The following is an 18,414-nucleotide window of genomic DNA, read 5'->3' on the forward strand; positions in this document are numbered from 1 at the left end:
TATGGATTCATATGAAGTCTGGCAGGATAGAATCGCAAATAAATTTTAAGGATAAGTCTTACTATAGAATACTATGTTATATATGTAGTTAAGATGACTGCGGAACTTAGAAAGCTTGTAGCATAATATGAAACATAGTTTCAAACATTTGGAATCACAAACGGTGTCCAATTTAGAAACTCATCAGTCGGTTGATAGTCTTAATCACACGTTAGTATATTGATTTATCATTGATTTCTACGCTAATGTAATAGACATGCTACTGAAAAGTAATACGATAAGTACATACATTGGTACCCATTTAGCAACATTGTATCAAGCTCTACTCGAAGCACGTGTCAATGTATTGGTTCTGTTCAATTTGTTTTACGACGTCGTAATCTTTGATAAGCTACATTTACGATTCTACATATTGGAATATTCATTGTTGTTGAAATCCATAAATATTAATTTCCATTTAAAAAATATTATTGTATATTTTCCCCTAAACTAACAGCTTTTAAAAATGTCATGTTTATTCTACATTCACCTGGTTCGTCATCCTCTATTTCGTTGTCTTCTTCAAAGTCATCACTTTTGGCTCTATCTTCATCCTTGCTGCCAGTGAGGTAGATTGAATTAGCTTCTTTACTATACTTGTTGATATCCACATTGTTTTTCTTGAAACACATACCACTGGCCACTTCCACATCACCGTTCATACCTATTTTATCATCTAGGTAAGTATAAACGTTCTTCTGTAAACAGCTAACTGACGGCGATGCCGTGCACTTATTCAAAATATTGTCCCACAACACATTACCAGTCCTAAATGTACCATTTTGATAAACGTCACTAAAGTACCTCCCGGACACACTTTCGAGTATCTTCATACGTTTCGATATATCATCTGTGACACTACACTCAGCATGTTTGACACTTATTAATATTATAACTAAAAGCTTTGCTATTTTGTCGATTGTCATTTTGATTTTGCTTCCTGCCTCATAGCGTTCACCCATTGTTAGATCATCACCGGTTTCCGTTGGTTCGTCACGAATTATTTTATTTTGTGCACACGTTTGGTCTGTTGCGGAATCGAAGCACGTCTACTCTAAGCAATTCCATTCTCTTAAAGTTTCGTGTATCGTAACTTTGGAAAGCAAGTTGATAGGAGTTATGTTGACAGGTTAAATCCGCTGCGTTGCTCCGGATAAATTCGAATGCATCATCTGTAACAAAAGAATGTGCGTTAACAAGGTGTGACTGACATGTTTACGTACGTATTCAATCAAAATGCTTGTATAAACATTATAATTACGTAAATTGCTGTAACTGTCTTGTCAATAAAACATTTCAGATAATATTCTTGCCTATAAATTAATACTTAATGGAAACCTTTTCCTCTCATTAGCATATTGCGCTCATTACTTTATTTTTATTATTTCAGGCGCACGCACATCAAACAAGTTTATTTCAATATTTGATTCGCTCTCGAGATCAAGGTAGCTGTAGCCTACTGCAACTTCGAAAACAAGCTCAAGTTCAGTAGGTTTTTTAGGTTAAGTATACATAAAACTATGCCTACTTTAAATTCTATGTTTATTTTTGAAAGCAGTCGTCTTAGTGACGGAGACAAGTGAAAGTATAAACTTGTCATTGGTAATATATGATTTTTGTTACATCCCAGTAAATTGGTCACGCCTTGTTTAACCTAAGATGTATTGTTTATGACACTAACGATATTATGATAGTTCACGGTTTCTATAAGATTATGGATATTGATTCTGTGGAGCGGAGAATTTGTATTTTAAAGTAATTTTGCGATAGAACTTCAAATCTCATTGGTTAAGAAAGATGTAGTGATTGAGAAAATCAAAGTTTTTCAGACTTTACAATTAAGTATTTACATATTTATTACAACGAATCTATTATTATTTTAAAATGTAACTTTACGATTAAATAAATAAAATACAAAGAAAATAAGATTCCCTTTAAGGGTCACGAGAGCGATGTCCGGGATATAATTTTATAACCCTTTTGCTTTAAACGAGAAACACGAGTTTTTGTAGCGAGTATTGAAACCAGTCTCTGTCAGTGTGAATGAGACTTCTGCCCATAAGCGTAACGTACGGGAATCTAAATGCGTGGATGTGGCTTCATGACTGATTGGTTCCTAACTGGATACGGTATACTTAATAAAACTGAGCAAGTACGAGTCGAGCTCGCGTCAACGAGGGTTCTGTACAAAGAGGTCAAAGGAAAACAAATTGGTTTGGTGTCAAAGGAATATCTTTTTTTTAAGAATAACTTATTGAGATTCTTGTCGGTTCTTCTCCATGGGAATTACATTTTGGAATCGTGCATCTGGAGTTATTAATTTAACTTAAAAGTACCTGAAAAACCATGTAGACAGTGGACAGTAAAACCTCAGGAATAGGGGTCTATTTTTGCCCTCGAGGTACAGAACTCCATCGTCAGTCGCAAGAGCACTCTAAAGCTTGATTTTGTCTTTTACCTCATTCTTTTTTATTTCATTCAAATACCAACAAGTCAGCTTTATATTTCTAAGTATTGCAGCAAAAACACTTACCAGATTAAAACCGACATTGACCATATCATCTTTAACTACTCCATAAAATAAAAAGAATATGAAAAAAATAATGATCATAATTGGATTTGTTATGGATTTTTGATTGGATGTTGCTAATTATAGACATGTTTATTTATGATTAGAACTCGGACAGATGAACTGATTGGATCCACACGCTATGCTCTTTAGGCCGTAATAATTGCTTATTAAACGTGAAATTATATCAGCTGCTACTGGTGCAAGTGAAATAGAGTAAGAAAAGGAAGTTGAGAATTAAGATCACAAAATAAAATATAAAAGATAGTTTAAAAATGATAGATGAGACTTCTCAGAATAAAACTTTATTTTGATGAAGTTGACAAAATATGTCGATGCCGGTAACAAATTAATCACTAAACTAAGAACTTAAAAATAAGCTTGATTAATTTAAACCAAAACTTTAGTCGGAAACTCAAAAATAGTATGCTATATCAGGCCAAAAAAGAACGAACTTTCACACTGACTAAAATAAAAAATGAAAGAGCAAAGAACACAAATCAATATACCGTACATAATCCATCGAGACGTATTAAAAGAACAAAATTCAATTAACAACAACAATGATAATTTAGATGTCAACACAAATCCAATAGACCCCGTTAAAGCAGGTGCAATCGTTAATGATATACAACACACTATAGGAAAAGTATAATTAGAACTCGTAACAACGTCAACCTATTGGCCCGGAACTTCCACTCCTAAATTCTGACCACGTGTGGCCCCTTCAACAGCGAATGCCTCGCATTCTAATGGTATCACAGAAACTGGTGTTCCTCCAATGGTTTATGTGCGAGAGAAAGTGAATTCTATGGATGGAAAATTTTGGGATTTCATCATTTCTGTTTGTAAGTTATCATATATCTATCATATACACTCGGATGTGGATGTGCTAATGGTGTTAATTGGTTTTTAGGAATTTGGGTTAAGGGCGTGTTGATTTTAATGTTTTGCTAAAGACTATAGGATGAATTTTTTTTTAGATTATCCAGTTCCAAAGTTACTCAAAATTTAAGTATTTAAAAAAAATATATATTAAGATCGCTCTTCTAAAGTAATGTACGGTTAACTTACGTGTAATGTCTGGATCGGCAGACTAGGTTAGGACAAAAACTTACTTCGGAGTTGCTACTCATGAGTTGACGCGGCGGCGGTGTCGTAAGTCGAACTGATTTGCTCGCAACGACTCTGCCGTAAATATTAGCCCTCCCCAGGAAAAATATTTTAAAAGCAATTATCAATTAACTGCAGTTAATTCGGTAGTAAACTGTTACTGTGTTTTTACACTAGAATTTCTTCTGCATAGGCTTTCAATCAGATAAAGCAAACCATGCGTCGAATTGTCGTAGCGTTTGTAAGTCCACAGGAACTCTGCAGAAATAGAACATAGAGTTTGGACCCAAAGTTTTTTTCAAACCCTGAAATAATATTTTTTCAGAAAATATTATTTTACTTCCAATGAGTCACTTAAAATAAATCGCAATGATGACGCATCCATAGACAGTTTCATACATGCAAGTAGGAAAATTATCGGCAAACTAGTAAAACGACCAACAGACACACTTTTAAAAGAATTGCACCGGTTTCCTTATCCAATAAAATGTCTGTGACTCTTACTATTTGCACTGTTTTTGCTACAGCAATTATATTGCAATTATTGTTTTAGAATCGCTGTTGGGTACGAATTCTTATTGTTTGTCTCGTATACTTTCTAAGCATAGATTAATGAATGTAATTGCAATTATTATGTTTTAACTTCTTACTTATTTATTTAGCGTGAGATGTCGCTATCCACTGTGGGATTCGATCGGCTCATAGAAAAAAATTCTCGCAGTTTTCACAAACAATCTTATAGTCTAGCTATGCTCACAGGAGCACACAAGGAAAAACAATGTTCCGAGCGGAAGTATTTTTTCGTTTTAACAGCAATTCATTCACAGACCAACGAGTTGTCAAATCCGTCAGATTAATATTTTATCCACGTCTATTCATTACGTTGTCGTCATGCGTGGATCAATATTTAGGCTGTGGACCATACACACGCAATTAATTGGTAAAAGTTACGCTCTGAATTTCGCATGAGAAAAATGATTACTTATTTAAATTAATATTAGCATATCACGAATATATCTACAATAGCTATTAGTGTCTCTCAAGGCATTGTATAACAGAAAAATCATTCTATTAACAAGAAGCTCATTGTCTGCTTTGAGTCCACATTAACGTCCATTAGTGGCATCCCACTATTAGCACTATTGTTTTAGTACTTTCTATAAGAAATAAGTCCTTCATACACGAGGCAACGAAAGCCCACGACAGCCATTTAAGAACCATGACAGTATCCGTTGTACAAACTCTTATGGACAGGTCTTCACTTCGACTGCACGAATAGCCGAGTGGTAAAGGTCACCACGAAAAACCCATGGTGCATGACGTGTCGCGTTTCCCGATTCGATTGCCGTGTAGGACAAGCATTTTTGTGATCCACGAATTCAGGTCCTGAGTCTGTGTCTTTGTGCATATGACTTGAATTTTTGTAGAACCCTCGCAATGCAAGGATTAGATCCCTTACTGCGTTAGATTCATTTTTCATAAAATGGTATGGAGATTCTTACATAGGTGTACGTCATAGGAGTCTAAATTCAAGTATCGGATATTTGCGTACGAAAGGCCTTATACAAACTCATTGACAAAGTCCGCGAGGTCCGAGGTTCGACGCATGTCTACTTTCACTGAGAAAGTCCGGTTTTAGTCAAACGCTGATTAGTTTGTTCCTGACCTTGTGTGATATTGTTGAATACTGCTAGTCCACTGTCAAGGAGTTAAGAGGAAACTAGGGTAGCAAGTCTTTTTCACTATATTAAACACGGATCTTCTTTCCAATACTATAATGCTTTAATTCTAGTAAATAGAAATGTCACTAACTTGTAAGCATGTGCCAGAGGAATGAAAAATTTACTTATATATTTAATGTAATTATCTACTGCTTATTATAAGTGAACTGTAAAGTTTTTTTAAGAAATATATTTCTATAAACCGAAATAGAAATTCCCCATTTTAAAAATAACCAAGTGTTAAGGACATTTTTTATTCCATTTAAATCAATCATATTTCCATACGTGATGAAGGCGGATGTTACCAAGAATCTCTCTTAATTAATTTAATAACAAATCTATCAAATTCATTAACACCACTGAAAATATGTTTAAATACAAACTTGTTAAGAACCATATAGTGACTGTTTTCGATTCCATACACTCCTTACAATAAGGCGAAGTGGGTCAGACGTCTGTGCGGCTAAGAAAGTGCAAGTGCTATTCATTCGGAATTACCGGGGCCGTGCCGTGAGCTTGGCATTGTGTACACTAGCAACACTTGGCTAATACTTGCAGTGGTAGTCTAGTGGACCGCTGGACTGTCTAGTCAAAAAGTCCTAGGGTAAAATCTCAGCGCACACCAATTTTCGAATTCATAGAAATACAACAATGTAATCTCCACTTATTTGAAAAGGTGAAAAAAAATCATCGCGTTTGCACCAGCACACCTGAGGTTTTTCTAAGCTTGTGCAAAGCCACATCAGAGTACCTGAGGAAGTTTAAAAAGTCTAACAAAAACCTGTACATTAAGTCGTTATCATATTATTTTTTGAAGTTTAAAAATTGTTTAGTGTCCCGGTAGCCAAAGACCTAGTGACTCTACTTGAGCGGTTCCAAAGTAGCATTATCATAGAAGAAGGCCGGCAGTGGTATTATGAATAATGCGAGTGCAAGGAATTTTGGAGGTGCTATAGGCTATTATTACAGTTCTGATCATTTTGTAACTACTAGAAATTGTTGGTTGTAACCAAATGAATATCGATGTTGAAATGATTGCAGAGGACGCTCAATGCAGCCCATCGTCTCATAAAGAAACATGAACTGTGCTTAAAAAATCCATGTTTCCCTATGAGCCAATATTTTATCCAGTTAACTTGATTTAGCTTTTGATGGATGATCGGTTAAAAACATTATCATACTAGTATGAAAAACAAAAAAAAACATCAATTGTAAGGCCACTTTTGATTTAAACAGTAATTACGTCATATTTTGGGTCGAAACGCAAAAACTACTATTAATAATGCAAAAAAACATTCGCTGTTACACTTTTAGAAAATAGCTATACAAAAAATTTAAGCATCCTTTGAATCAAGTCAAAATACATTAGAAAGAGGAAGTCCAATAATCGAATAAACCGTTTTACATTTAGTCGCAATTGATAGTGTAACGGTAACGGGTTTGAAGCTGTTTCTATTGCTTCCAGTAAATTACCAAAAACTTTGACGATAAAAACAGAGTTTTAGAAGATGGTTGAAGTATAACTGCACAAGTAGATGGATTAAAGGTTCTTTAGCAGCGATACACCACTATACAGGGTAGTCAGAAGCTAGATAAGTCTGACAACCAGTCTGACTAAGAGGTATCGTGTTACTCAGGTAACTTAGTTGAGTTGGTCCGATAGGCAGTCGCTCCTTGTAAAACTCTGGTACTTAGCTGCATCCGGTTAGACTGATATTCAACCCCAACATTGTTGAAAAGCTAGGCTAATGATGATGACGTTTTATAAATACCCGATAATACATTCCACCCAAAGTGATAACCATTATTATATACATAAACGGTAAGGAACCAATGTATTTCAAAAATCTCCAATTTTTTTACGTGTAGACGTAAGGACATTTGAATCGATGATTTTATTAACTGTGTTCAAAGGAAAGATCGTTGTTTATCAAAAGATGGCTAAAAGTCATGGATTCGAGAAAGCTAAAAGAAAGTTGAATTGGCCATTCAATATGTATGGTTTGGTCATAACTGACCGTTCGGGTGACAGGTCATAAATTATGTACCATCTTCATTCGATTTGTATTCTTGAAAACAATAATATACTGCACTTAGTGTGCCATAGTTCATGCATTTATTTTTTAATGGACAATGGATTTTGTATCTGTCTTGACATAAATTATTTGAACTTATAATTTTCTTTCATTTCCAACGCTTCGGCTTCCAAGCAATACAAATATGTGTTTAGAGCACCAAGATTTCGATTATTCTTCGTTACATAATTTTCTCATGAGTACAGAATTTTGGAGAGACTTAATATTATCATGAAGGGTGGAGCTCGTGGCTAAGCTATAACCGCATAAGTGATTCGATCACAGGTTAAGCTATGCTTGACGCGGTTGGTCCGTGGATGGGTGACTATCTTTGTCATAACAAGTTTCTCCGTCTTTCGGAAGGCACGTTAAATTGTGGGTCCCGGCTGTTGTTCCTACATCTTTGACAGTCGTTACAGATAGTCAGAAGCTAAAAAGTCTGACAGCCAGTCTAACCAAAGGGTATCGTGTTGCCCAGGTAACTGGGTTGAGGAGGTCAGATAGGCAGTCGCTCCTTGTAAAACACTGGTACTTAGCTGAAACCGGTTCGACTGGTAGCCGACCCCAACATAGTTGGGAAAAGGCTAGGCCGATGATGACTTAATACTATCATGAAAATTTGAAAAAGATGTTAATACCCCGTCATTATCTCTTCTTCGGAGTATTCCTCTTGCCTTTTCATCTCTAAGAGGCTCAAATATTCACTTACGGGTGCTGTAGGCCTGTATTTTTACATATCATTTGTGTCCGTCTCCCACCAGGCTAATCAATCTTACACTTGCTATCTTCTATCTTTATGCGTCCCATCAACTGATCTATTTTATCGTTATTTTGCCTTCGAAATCTTGGCCACCTGTTACTACTACACTTAGTTCCACCGTCATCACGTCTGTTCTTGAAGCTAGCAATAATTGTAAAAGTATGGATAGTTCGTGCATATAGCCTTTTGGAGTGAAAGTGTTTCGATCGAGATCATTACAATGAAAATAAAAGTGATTTCAACGAAAATCTGAAGCGGTTAATTCAGTGATAGATGAAAAATTAAATGCTGTATCAAAACTATTATTGGAATTCCCAATGACGTCATTTTTTTATTTTCTTTCTTCATTTATCAAGATGTGATGGAATTGCTTTATCGTCTAACGGGATTCCATTGAACATCATGTTTATTTTGTTCTGTTTGTTATTAGATTCTGATTTGTGTTTTGGTCGATTGCTTTCGCACCTTACATCATATCCACTGACTTCAAACCAGAATGTTAGCAATAAATTGGGATCAGAGTATCCTCATCGCTTGTAATAAAACTATTGCCGTTGTGGAAAAGAGATGCCACTCTACGCCAAGTAGCACGCCGTCTTGCTTACACAAGTATAGCGAAACTACTTTAACAGGTGGTGGTAAAGCCCAGTTCTTGTGGTTTTGGTTTCATTTGCGGTATATAATATCTGTAATTGGTTAATCGTTAAGTTTCACCGCTGCGAACGAAAATTGACCCGGAAGCCATTACTTAATGTCGAATTTAACGACGTAATGCATATAATTTATTTATCTTAGTCGTAAATCGAGCTCATTCACTATTTCGTTCTTTCACGGTTTCCTCATTTTACTTACTTACAACTTGATATGAAATTATGTACTGATTTAATTTGATTAGGTTCTAAAAGTAGGAATATAGAGTGTTTTATAGTAATGTTTGTTTAATGTATTATCCGGCTAGCCACCGACAGTATTTAATTATGGTTAAAGGATGAAGTTACTAGTCGCTGTAAGTAATGTTAAATATCTGATCCTTTAGGTCAGTAGCTAATAAATCTAGTAAATTAAGACTAGTTCGATCTCAGTGGCGTGCACTTGGAGAGGCCTATGTCCAGCAGTGGACTGCGATAGGCTGATGATGATGATGATGATGAAGACTAGTTTTTACGATACCCGTCAAACTGAATAATGTAGAACCTTTAGTTTCGGCCTGGTTGTAACATCCATACTTTTAACTTATTAAAATTTATAATGATTTTAAGTTAACATAATAATCATTTATGTTTTTTCATGTTTTTATTTAACAGTTTATAATTATCTGTGTCAGTATTTTTGGAATAGCTATTAACAAAACAATAAAACATTTCGTATGACGTTTTTTCGGTAATACTTTTTCTGAAATGCGCTTCATAGTTACGCTTTTTGCTTTCCTGAAATATGAGATGTTGTCTGGTAGTATATTCAAGTCCTTTTTCTTTTTTACTTATATCTGCTATCTTTATAAAACCAAATGAATTATTTATAAAACTTTAAATCTTATGAAAATATAATTAAAATTTCCACAGCAGACAGCATAACCCCATTCTTTTTTTTAGAGTCCTGTATTCAACGCCTTCTTTTCCAGAAGTATTTTCTATGAAATGGATTGTTTTAAGTTTGGCTATATAGATGGTCAAAATATTATCAGTCCTTGACAACTTCCCTGGTCGAGTGGCGTACGCACCGGTTTCAAGGTGTCGCTAGCTCTGACGTCCCGGGTTCGATCCCCGGTCGGGTCAATGTAAATTCACATTTCTACATCGTCTCGGGTCTGGGTGTTTGTGGAACCTTCGTTGTATCTGAATTCCATAACACAAGTGCTTTAGCAACTGACTTTGGGCTTAGAACAATGTATGTGATGTTGTCCGCATTTATTTATTTATTATTTCTTTATTTCCATCAGACCACCATTCTTCCAAAAAACTATCCCTTCATGACTTTCTTCATCTCTTAAATACCAGTTTATTTTGAAATTAATCTTCTCCGCACTACAGGTTAACTTTTAAACGACTTTTCATAGTGACTGGTCAACTTATCGGCCGAAATTAACTGGTGACTTGTTTTCAAGTATTTTCTCTTTCCGTTTCTTTTTTATCATGCTATGCGTGCTCAATTTTTGACACGTTAAAGTTTAACCTTTAATTTTTTTTTATAAGGCTGAAGAAAATTTTTTAAGGTATATTTACTGTCATGACGCAAAAAGGGTATTTGACTGTTTAGTCCGTCAGAGATTTCCCAAAAGTATAGATAAATTAAATACTTTTATATTTCGGAAATCTGTCTGACGGACTAAATTTTTTTTTTTCTCTAATATTCTGTTCGCTAGTCTGCAGTTGTATTCTTTAATACGTACATATAAGATAAAACAGATTGGACATTTCGATACATTCCAAACCCAATTCTTTAAACAAAGCTACGCTTATTAAGCACTCAAAATGCAGAGAAGAAACAAAAATACTCCAAACTCCGAATCAAACCAGGTTTGAAAGATCAGATCGATATCATGTCAACTTCATATCATGTCGACATCATATCAACTTCGAAGATAGGAAACGAGATTAACCAAAGCATCAGGTCGCTTCATAAAAACAGTTGACCATCAATATAATTTATTAAAAATCGAAAGTCCCTGACCTTGTTTACGCTGGGGTTTTCGTACATGTTTTGCGTCATTCCAACCAGTCCGAGAGAAAGTAAGTTAAATATGCGCCCTTAACAGGAAATTGAGTGAAATCTATATTTTATCGGACATTCGTCTAAATTGGGTGCAGGTGTGATGTCAACTGTTCTAGTTTTATCTTAATAGGTTCGTAAAAATGTGTTTTTCTCGAAATATGAGATGCGGTTGGTATTTTACCTTTACACTGTAAACGTTTTAGATTGCTTTATACTTGGAAATGTTGTAGTTTTAATTGCTAAGACATCTTTAAATTTATTTTAATGCTCTGTCCAGATCTGGAAGAGGTGAAAAGATAAACGTATCTACTTGATTTGGTGGATTTTAAAATTTTTCATACTATATCAAAGTATGAAATAACAAAAAAAAACATAAAACCCAAACCTATACCTATGGGTATCTTTGTGCAGGATACTTGAACTTTGGAAAACCTCTTTCGAAAACCCTCCGAAGTTCAAGCATTATATAAATTAGTAGGAGTTGTTAAAAAAATACTGCGGATTAAGAAGATTGTGTAAATGAGGGCAAAAGACGCTGAAATGTTTATAGTGAAAATATTTATCGTAAATCTAAAAGCGACTGAATATTCATAGAATATAATTAATAAACGTCTGCATAATCTTGGCAAGCTGTGTAATGTTATGTATGTAGGTAAAATACACAATTATTTTAACGTAAGTGGAACTTAAGGTATATACATAGTAAAAGTAATTTTGCAATGTCTATGTAAATATGAGGCTAGTGGCTAGGTTCCTATACTATTTCCTTTAACATATCTGTTTCATATTTTAAATTCAAACAAGTTTTCAAACAAGAAACTTGATCCAAGAAAAGAAATATTTTATTAATCTACTAGCTGTTGCCCGCGACTTCGTCCCCGTGGGTAGAAGATATAAGTTACGATTTGTACCTGCCCTGTTTTTTCACATTTTCCATTGTATCTTCGCTATTATAAGTCACAGCGTGATGGTTTATAGCCTAAAGCCTTCCTCGATGAATGGTCTATTCAACACAAAAATATTTTTTCAATTTGGATCAGTAGTTCCTGAGATTAGCGCGTTCAAACAAACAAACAAACAAACTCTTCAGCTTTATATATTAGTATAGAGTAAAGATAGTATAGATTAAGGAATGAAAACCTTTTCAAGTGCGAATAGCACTCACAACACTAAGAGCTCCGTAAGTTCCGTTCGAAAAGCCCAATGAAAAATTAGAATTCGCATTTATGACCTCACTACCAAAAGTTAGTAGACCTCCATTTTGATTTTTATTTACAATCTATCTGTGACGTTCTCATAAACACTGATAAATATAAATTCTCAGCCAATTATAACGTAATCGTCCAGAGTACACATTGAAAAATAATAATTATTTTTAAGTAACTATGAGTGAAGACCATAATTTAAAACATATGACAATCCTTATACACTTTCTCTTAGTCTGTGAAGTCTCATCACTTTCTTTCATTCATCATGTGTTCTTGACATCCCTTTTATCGGATCTGAGGGCTTGCTACCACTTCTAAAGTAATATTATTTGAGGCATAAGTGACGGTACACTACAAAGCTTGGAGCTATTTCTCTTTTGATTAACTGCAATAACAGGCATTGTAGGATCTCCAGATTATGGTATAATGGCGTAAACAGCTGACGTTTAAATCACCAATCATGTCATGTGTATGTTGAATTCCATTTGAAGGCCCTTCAAACCTCTGCAACCTCCTGCGTAGGTATCATACAGCGAAAATATTAAATTGTATTAAACAAGTCGCAAACATGTGGATTTTTGGACAGCTCATAAAATGTTGCCAAAAACTGCAATACAACATGATGTTAATTCGATTTACAGTGGAATTTTAAGCGAGATTTCCAATTAATTATTTGGTCGTTTACGCATATTTAAAGTAATTTGTAAAAACAACTCGGAGACGAAGATTCTTTTTTGGATCCTATACAAACCATTAATTTGGTAATTTGTCATTTAAATTTAAAGGTGTGAAGACGGTGATAATTTGAATATCTTGGGTAAAGCTTCTAAAAATAAACTATATTGAAGCACACTTTGCAAACGTTGCCAACATTAACACACTTTGGAAGGCTGTGAGGTTTTGTCATTTACATATATATGCTTGCTGGTATAAATACCAACTGTGACCTTGAAAATGGGTGCGACAGACAGTCTAGATATATCACGACCGAAGTTTGAATGAGACGACGAAACCAGCGTCAGTAAATCACTGTGTTAGATAATTATGAATCCACATCACAAAACTTTTATAAGACAAGTTATTCTGTCAACTGCAAGTCGGAATCGCGAAGAGTGCGATATAAGTCTAAAAAAAGTAAAAAAATGCAAAAATTACTTATCTCTACAAAACTAGCACAAAAAAAGTTGCTTGACCCTGATTAAATTATTGGCAACAGGACGTCTAGCTATCATAGTTATGCCTGGGGATATCCCATTCTAAGTTTTCCAATTTTAGCCTTTGGTTAAGGCACTTTACCAAAAAAAAAACTTATTGAATGTATTATTGTTGTGTTTTGTACAGCACATCATCGCTGCTTATTTATATTAAGCTCCGTTTCATTATCTTCTTGAATTTCTTTGTCTCACTATTACTTCAATAAACTGTTGCAAACTTCTTCGACTTCAGTCTCTCTCTGTAGATCAATAGATCAGACAAAGGATTATTAACTTGGCCTTTACAATAAGCCTACCCTGAAACCTTGGCCTATATTTCTAGATTACTCCGTCTAAGCCTTATTAAGTCTCTAACCACAATCTATAAACCAGACCAGGTCACTACAATCAAACATAGTACTTCCTTGCTTTCTGAGCTCTAACAATGGGAGGAACTAAAACTCGATGTTTAGAAAACTAATTCGAATAAATAAACGATTTTGTTTCAACTGTCTTTAACTGTATTGCATTGTGAAAACCTCAAACTATGTTTATGTAGCTTTGAGAAGACATATCGTGATATTGTCTTGTCAATGCATTTATTGGTAGAAAGAGATGTTTACTTGGTATTGTTTCATAAATTCATAAGATTTAGATTTATTTATATTTCTCAACTGTCTGGAAATATGATAATGTATTGTTTAAATCATGACACTAACAGCAGGAAATGCTATCAAACAATGGCATATCAACTTTGCATATCATTGGTCAATGGTAGTACATGTTAAAAAGACTACATCAGAACTAAGTACGTCTCTGGACATACTGAACACAAGACACAAGCAGAAGGAAAAGAAATTCGATCAACCTCTGCAACATCACTAAGAACAAAGTTACGAATACAATTCATCACCTCATCAGACAGTAAAAGCCAAACATAAGACGAAAAGAATGCAAGCAGACATGCGAAAGAAAGTTCCTGCGACAGAGAAACTGCAATAAATTGGATGTACCCAATGAGGTATGGCGTGAAGCTATGCTGGATTTCCAGATGAACGAGTCTATGCTATTGTAGCGTTTGTCTTCGAAACTATAAGTGGGAATTACTAGCAGTTCCATTACAATGATTAGAATCTATTTAGCGGTTCAACGCCTTTTATGAGCTGCTAAATTTATTTTATCTCTTTGCTCGTTCACGTGTGTCTCGTGTTGCAGTTTTTTGTGCGTTGTGTCTTCAGTCATGTCAAATGTCATGTATTTAGTATTTTACTGATTTATACCATCTTATCGCATCATACGCATGTCCAGTCAAGCCTTGACAACAAACTTAGTAAGAGTAGAAATGGCTTTGGTCTTCTTCACTTCTATGTATTGCAAAATGCATCTGATTGTTATCTCAAGTTAACCAAAAGTTGTATGTTAGAGTTGAAACCTAACCAACCAAGACCTGCATAACGTCGCCTAACAAAAATACTCTCGCTTAATATCAAAGTTATCTGGCAATATCGATTATCGGCTTATACTAGCGCATAATAATAATGTTGTACAAGAAATGACACGGCAATGATGAATCGAGTTCAGGACCAGTTTTTGTTCCAATATAGTATGATTTCTAGGTTACTTTAACAGCTAACTTCGTCGAATTGGAGGCGATTATAAGGAAGCTCATAGTGGCTATATCGCAACAGTTATTCGGGAGATTAAATAAGTTTAGCTGGATGGAGAAAAGAGTGTTAGCTCGGGAATATTTGATAATATGGCGATAGTTTGTATGGCGTTCCAGTGGTCTCAGGTATAAGAGGGAAGAACTTGGGTGGTTTTAGCCAGACTTCTCCGTCCTCCCTAAACAAAGAATATTACGGAATGACTGACTGCTAATGATTGCTAAAGTTTTGTTATTCGTAGAGCCACATGAAGAGGAATTGGATATTGTTTCCACGCGGGCAAGTGTGACATATTACTAGGTCCTGGTGAGAAGTCAGATTTTATTATGGAAATCAGCACCAGTTTTCCAGAAGCTTGGCCAACACCAGAGCTTGGGTACTCATGCACGAATCACTGCTTGTTGCTGCCATGTTTTGCATGCTGCACAAGCTTTGAGACTGGCACAGGATAAAAAAAGTCACAGACATATGCCCAGCATTGCCGCAGCCCAATCTTGGGACGTCCATCTGGGATGTGGTTATTAATAGGCAATTCTTTATGATAATAAGATAGCCCTTTTCCAGTTTCACCAGTACATTAGTAAGGTAGGACACATGAAGTGACTTCCTATCGGATCTTCAGATTCCGTTTCATTAGTTAACACAGTATCCCTTAAGGCCGGTTCTCGGAATACTGCCAGTTAATAGGCAGTTATCGATTGGTCTACTAAAGCTCGGACCTGCTGTGTTTAGTCACGTAGGCTTCAACCAGACCAAGACTCAGTGTTTCTTTTCACGTTTGCCCTTCATTTTTTGAGTTACTGGATACTTCTGCATGGAATATCTGCATACTTCCTGTAAGCTTCCAGGACGATGTGCCCTTCGGTTTTGAGGTTAAATTAGTTAAGGTTAAGTAGTATTTAGGTCATAAAAAAACCGATAATCGTAATTGGTGGATACTTGATGTGTCCATGATAGTTTGTTTACATCGGTGTAGTAAGTATTAAGACTGCACGGATAGCCGAGTGGTTAAGGATACCACGCCAAACAGACTGTGCATGTTGTTTTCCGGGTTCGATTCCCGCGTAGGACAAGCATTTGTGTGATCCACGAATGCTTGTTCTGAGTCTGGTTGTGTTTGTGCACGTGATTTGCATGTTTGTGAAACCTCCCGCGAGATAAGGTTTAAATTCCTTACTGCGGAAGTAGCCTTAAAAGTAGCGATGTCCAAAGCTGATAATAGGTCTCCCTTCAAGTAATATCGAAGTGGAGTATACAAAAGCACTGTCATAACGTAAAATGTGCCAATTTATTTTCACATGAATGAATACAAAGCGCGGTAAAGAGCCTGCCGGAACTCTTTCTCTCTTTCCGAAATCCGTAGTAATATTTAAAATTCACAAACTCCAACGACTTAACTACACCATCCGCTACTCAATTTCAATATAATTAACATAACATTTAAAATTCAACACCGAATTTTACAACTTTCGAAAAACAAACGAAACAACACCAAAAAGAACAACTTATTTAAGTTTTTATTTAATTATAAAAAATAAGTAATAAATAAATTAAAAAGCTTACCTGCGTCACGTGGCTGTAAAATCCTTTAAACACAACATTCACGTTTACGTATTATGGTCGAAACAGGTCATGAGTGGTTAAGAGACGCGCGGTCCGCGAGCTATCGCTTGGCTTACTAAATTCATCTCAGCTCTGCGGTGAGCGGGAGAAATTCGTGGGTCTCTTTCGCACTGGTTGTAGTGAAGGGCGTTGAGTTATCGATGTTAAGTTTTCGGTGTAGCAGCTTTTTTAAGTAACTGTTTATTTTTGTATTACTGTCTAAGTTAAATAGAGTGTATTCTAGTTTGAGTAGGTTATTTATCAATTGCATTGAGTATTTCCGATATAAGTTGTAGGAAATGGATTTAAAATGTATATAATGACAGTTTTTCTGCGAAATTTAAGTCGGTGTGAAAAATAATTACAAAAATAACAGGTTGAAGCCTAAACGACTTTCTAAAATGTAGGAATATACCTATTATGAGAAACGTCTAAAAACTTCCTGTACTGTCAAACAAGCCAACTTTGCCAATCAAGGTATCTTTGCCCCAAAAGCAATTTATAAACAAATCCTCTTACATAAGAATCAATTTTAGTTTAATGGTAACATTTATAATCAACTTTCCACCCAAATAATAAATATTGCCATAAAACTAAAATTGTTTCTTATATTAGAGGATTTGCTTATAAACTGCTTTTGAGGCAAAGATACCTTGATTGGCAAAGTTGGCTTGTTTGACCGGTACCAAAAGTTATCAACAAACATGTTATCGTATTCTTGTAGTAGGTATCGATATCGATACCCACGAATGCTAGTTACAACACTACAAACGTCAGACCACGTCTCAAGAGCAAGGTGAAGATCTGGGTCTTTGACCGTGTGTAGTGGCCGATTGCGAACGGCCGACTCTACCGTACTTGATACACGTTTTAAACTATAGTTTAACTGTAGGTTAAGTATTCATTAAAAGTGATTTATTTTTGCAAAACCGTTTCAAAAGAGTTTATTCATCAAATTTTGTAGAAACGAAACTGTTTGGTAGCTTAACATAAACCTGTTTTAAAACAAGAGAGTTCTATTAAAATAAATAAATTTAAAATAGAAACCTATTTAGACCAGGGTCGATAATTTTTAAAACCAAAAAAAATAATAGTAGGATGAAACCCATTAGAAAAGGAGGGAAATATTATAAAAATGAAAGGAAAAATAATTTACGGGCGATCTGATGTCGGGAAGGGAGTGGGGGTGACGTTTGAAGCGTAAAAATGGTTTTTCTCGATTTCCAGCAGAACTAAAGGTCGTATCGAAAAAAAGTCAAATGGCAAAGTTGTAGGTAATAAAAAGATCTAAAACTTTTTTTTTACACTTTTTTCACATAACCTCAAAATTTATGTGAAAACCCCAAAAAACCAAGTTTTTGGTTTTTTATTTTTATCTTTTACATTTTTTTTTACCAAATTTGGTGAAAAGTTTCCTTTTTATGTCCCAAATACGCTGTAATTTATTTGATTAAAAATATTTATTTCTTCACCTTATTTTGAGTTCACCCCTCAAATTTAAGGCCGTATCAGCCCTTACTCAATCTCTATGTTCATTATTTTTTGTTACATCACAAACAGAAATACATTGCCTGTGAATATTTAAACAGTCTAACTGTCAGTCAGCAGAGCCTTAGGAAAATGGTTCCGTTTTTATATACCGTCCCGTACACCATACCGTTATGGAAAATATATTTTTTTAGAGAATGGCTCGCCTAAGAGCACAAGATAGCCTAGGGTAATCTCGTCAGTATTAAATATATCGACCGCTATCGAACT

The 18,414-nt window shown here is 35.1% G+C and overlaps 1 protein-coding gene across 1 annotated transcript in view; it reads right to left on the reverse strand.

The window, feature by feature from the left end:
* LOC113498604 overlaps window positions 1-17,038 on the reverse strand; it is a 32,451-nt gene extending 15,413 nt beyond the window's left edge. Inside the window, exons 1-2 of the mRNA XM_026878685.1 lie at window positions 16,618-17,038; window positions 530-1,211 (exon numbers count right to left, since the gene is read on the reverse strand). Of these exons, the coding sequence (XP_026734486.1) occupies window positions 530-1,001 (472 nt within the window). The 5' untranslated portion in view covers window positions 1,002-1,211; window positions 16,618-17,038. The remainder of the gene's footprint in view (window positions 1-529; window positions 1,212-16,617) is intronic.
* Window positions 17,039-18,414: the final 1,376 nt, after the last annotated feature.

Source organism: Trichoplusia ni, chromosome 1 (genome assembly GCF_003590095.1).
Source record: "Trichoplusia ni isolate ovarian cell line Hi5 chromosome 1, tn1, whole genome shotgun sequence".
Classification (NCBI taxonomy): Eukaryota; Metazoa; Arthropoda; class Insecta; order Lepidoptera; family Noctuidae; genus Trichoplusia; species Trichoplusia ni.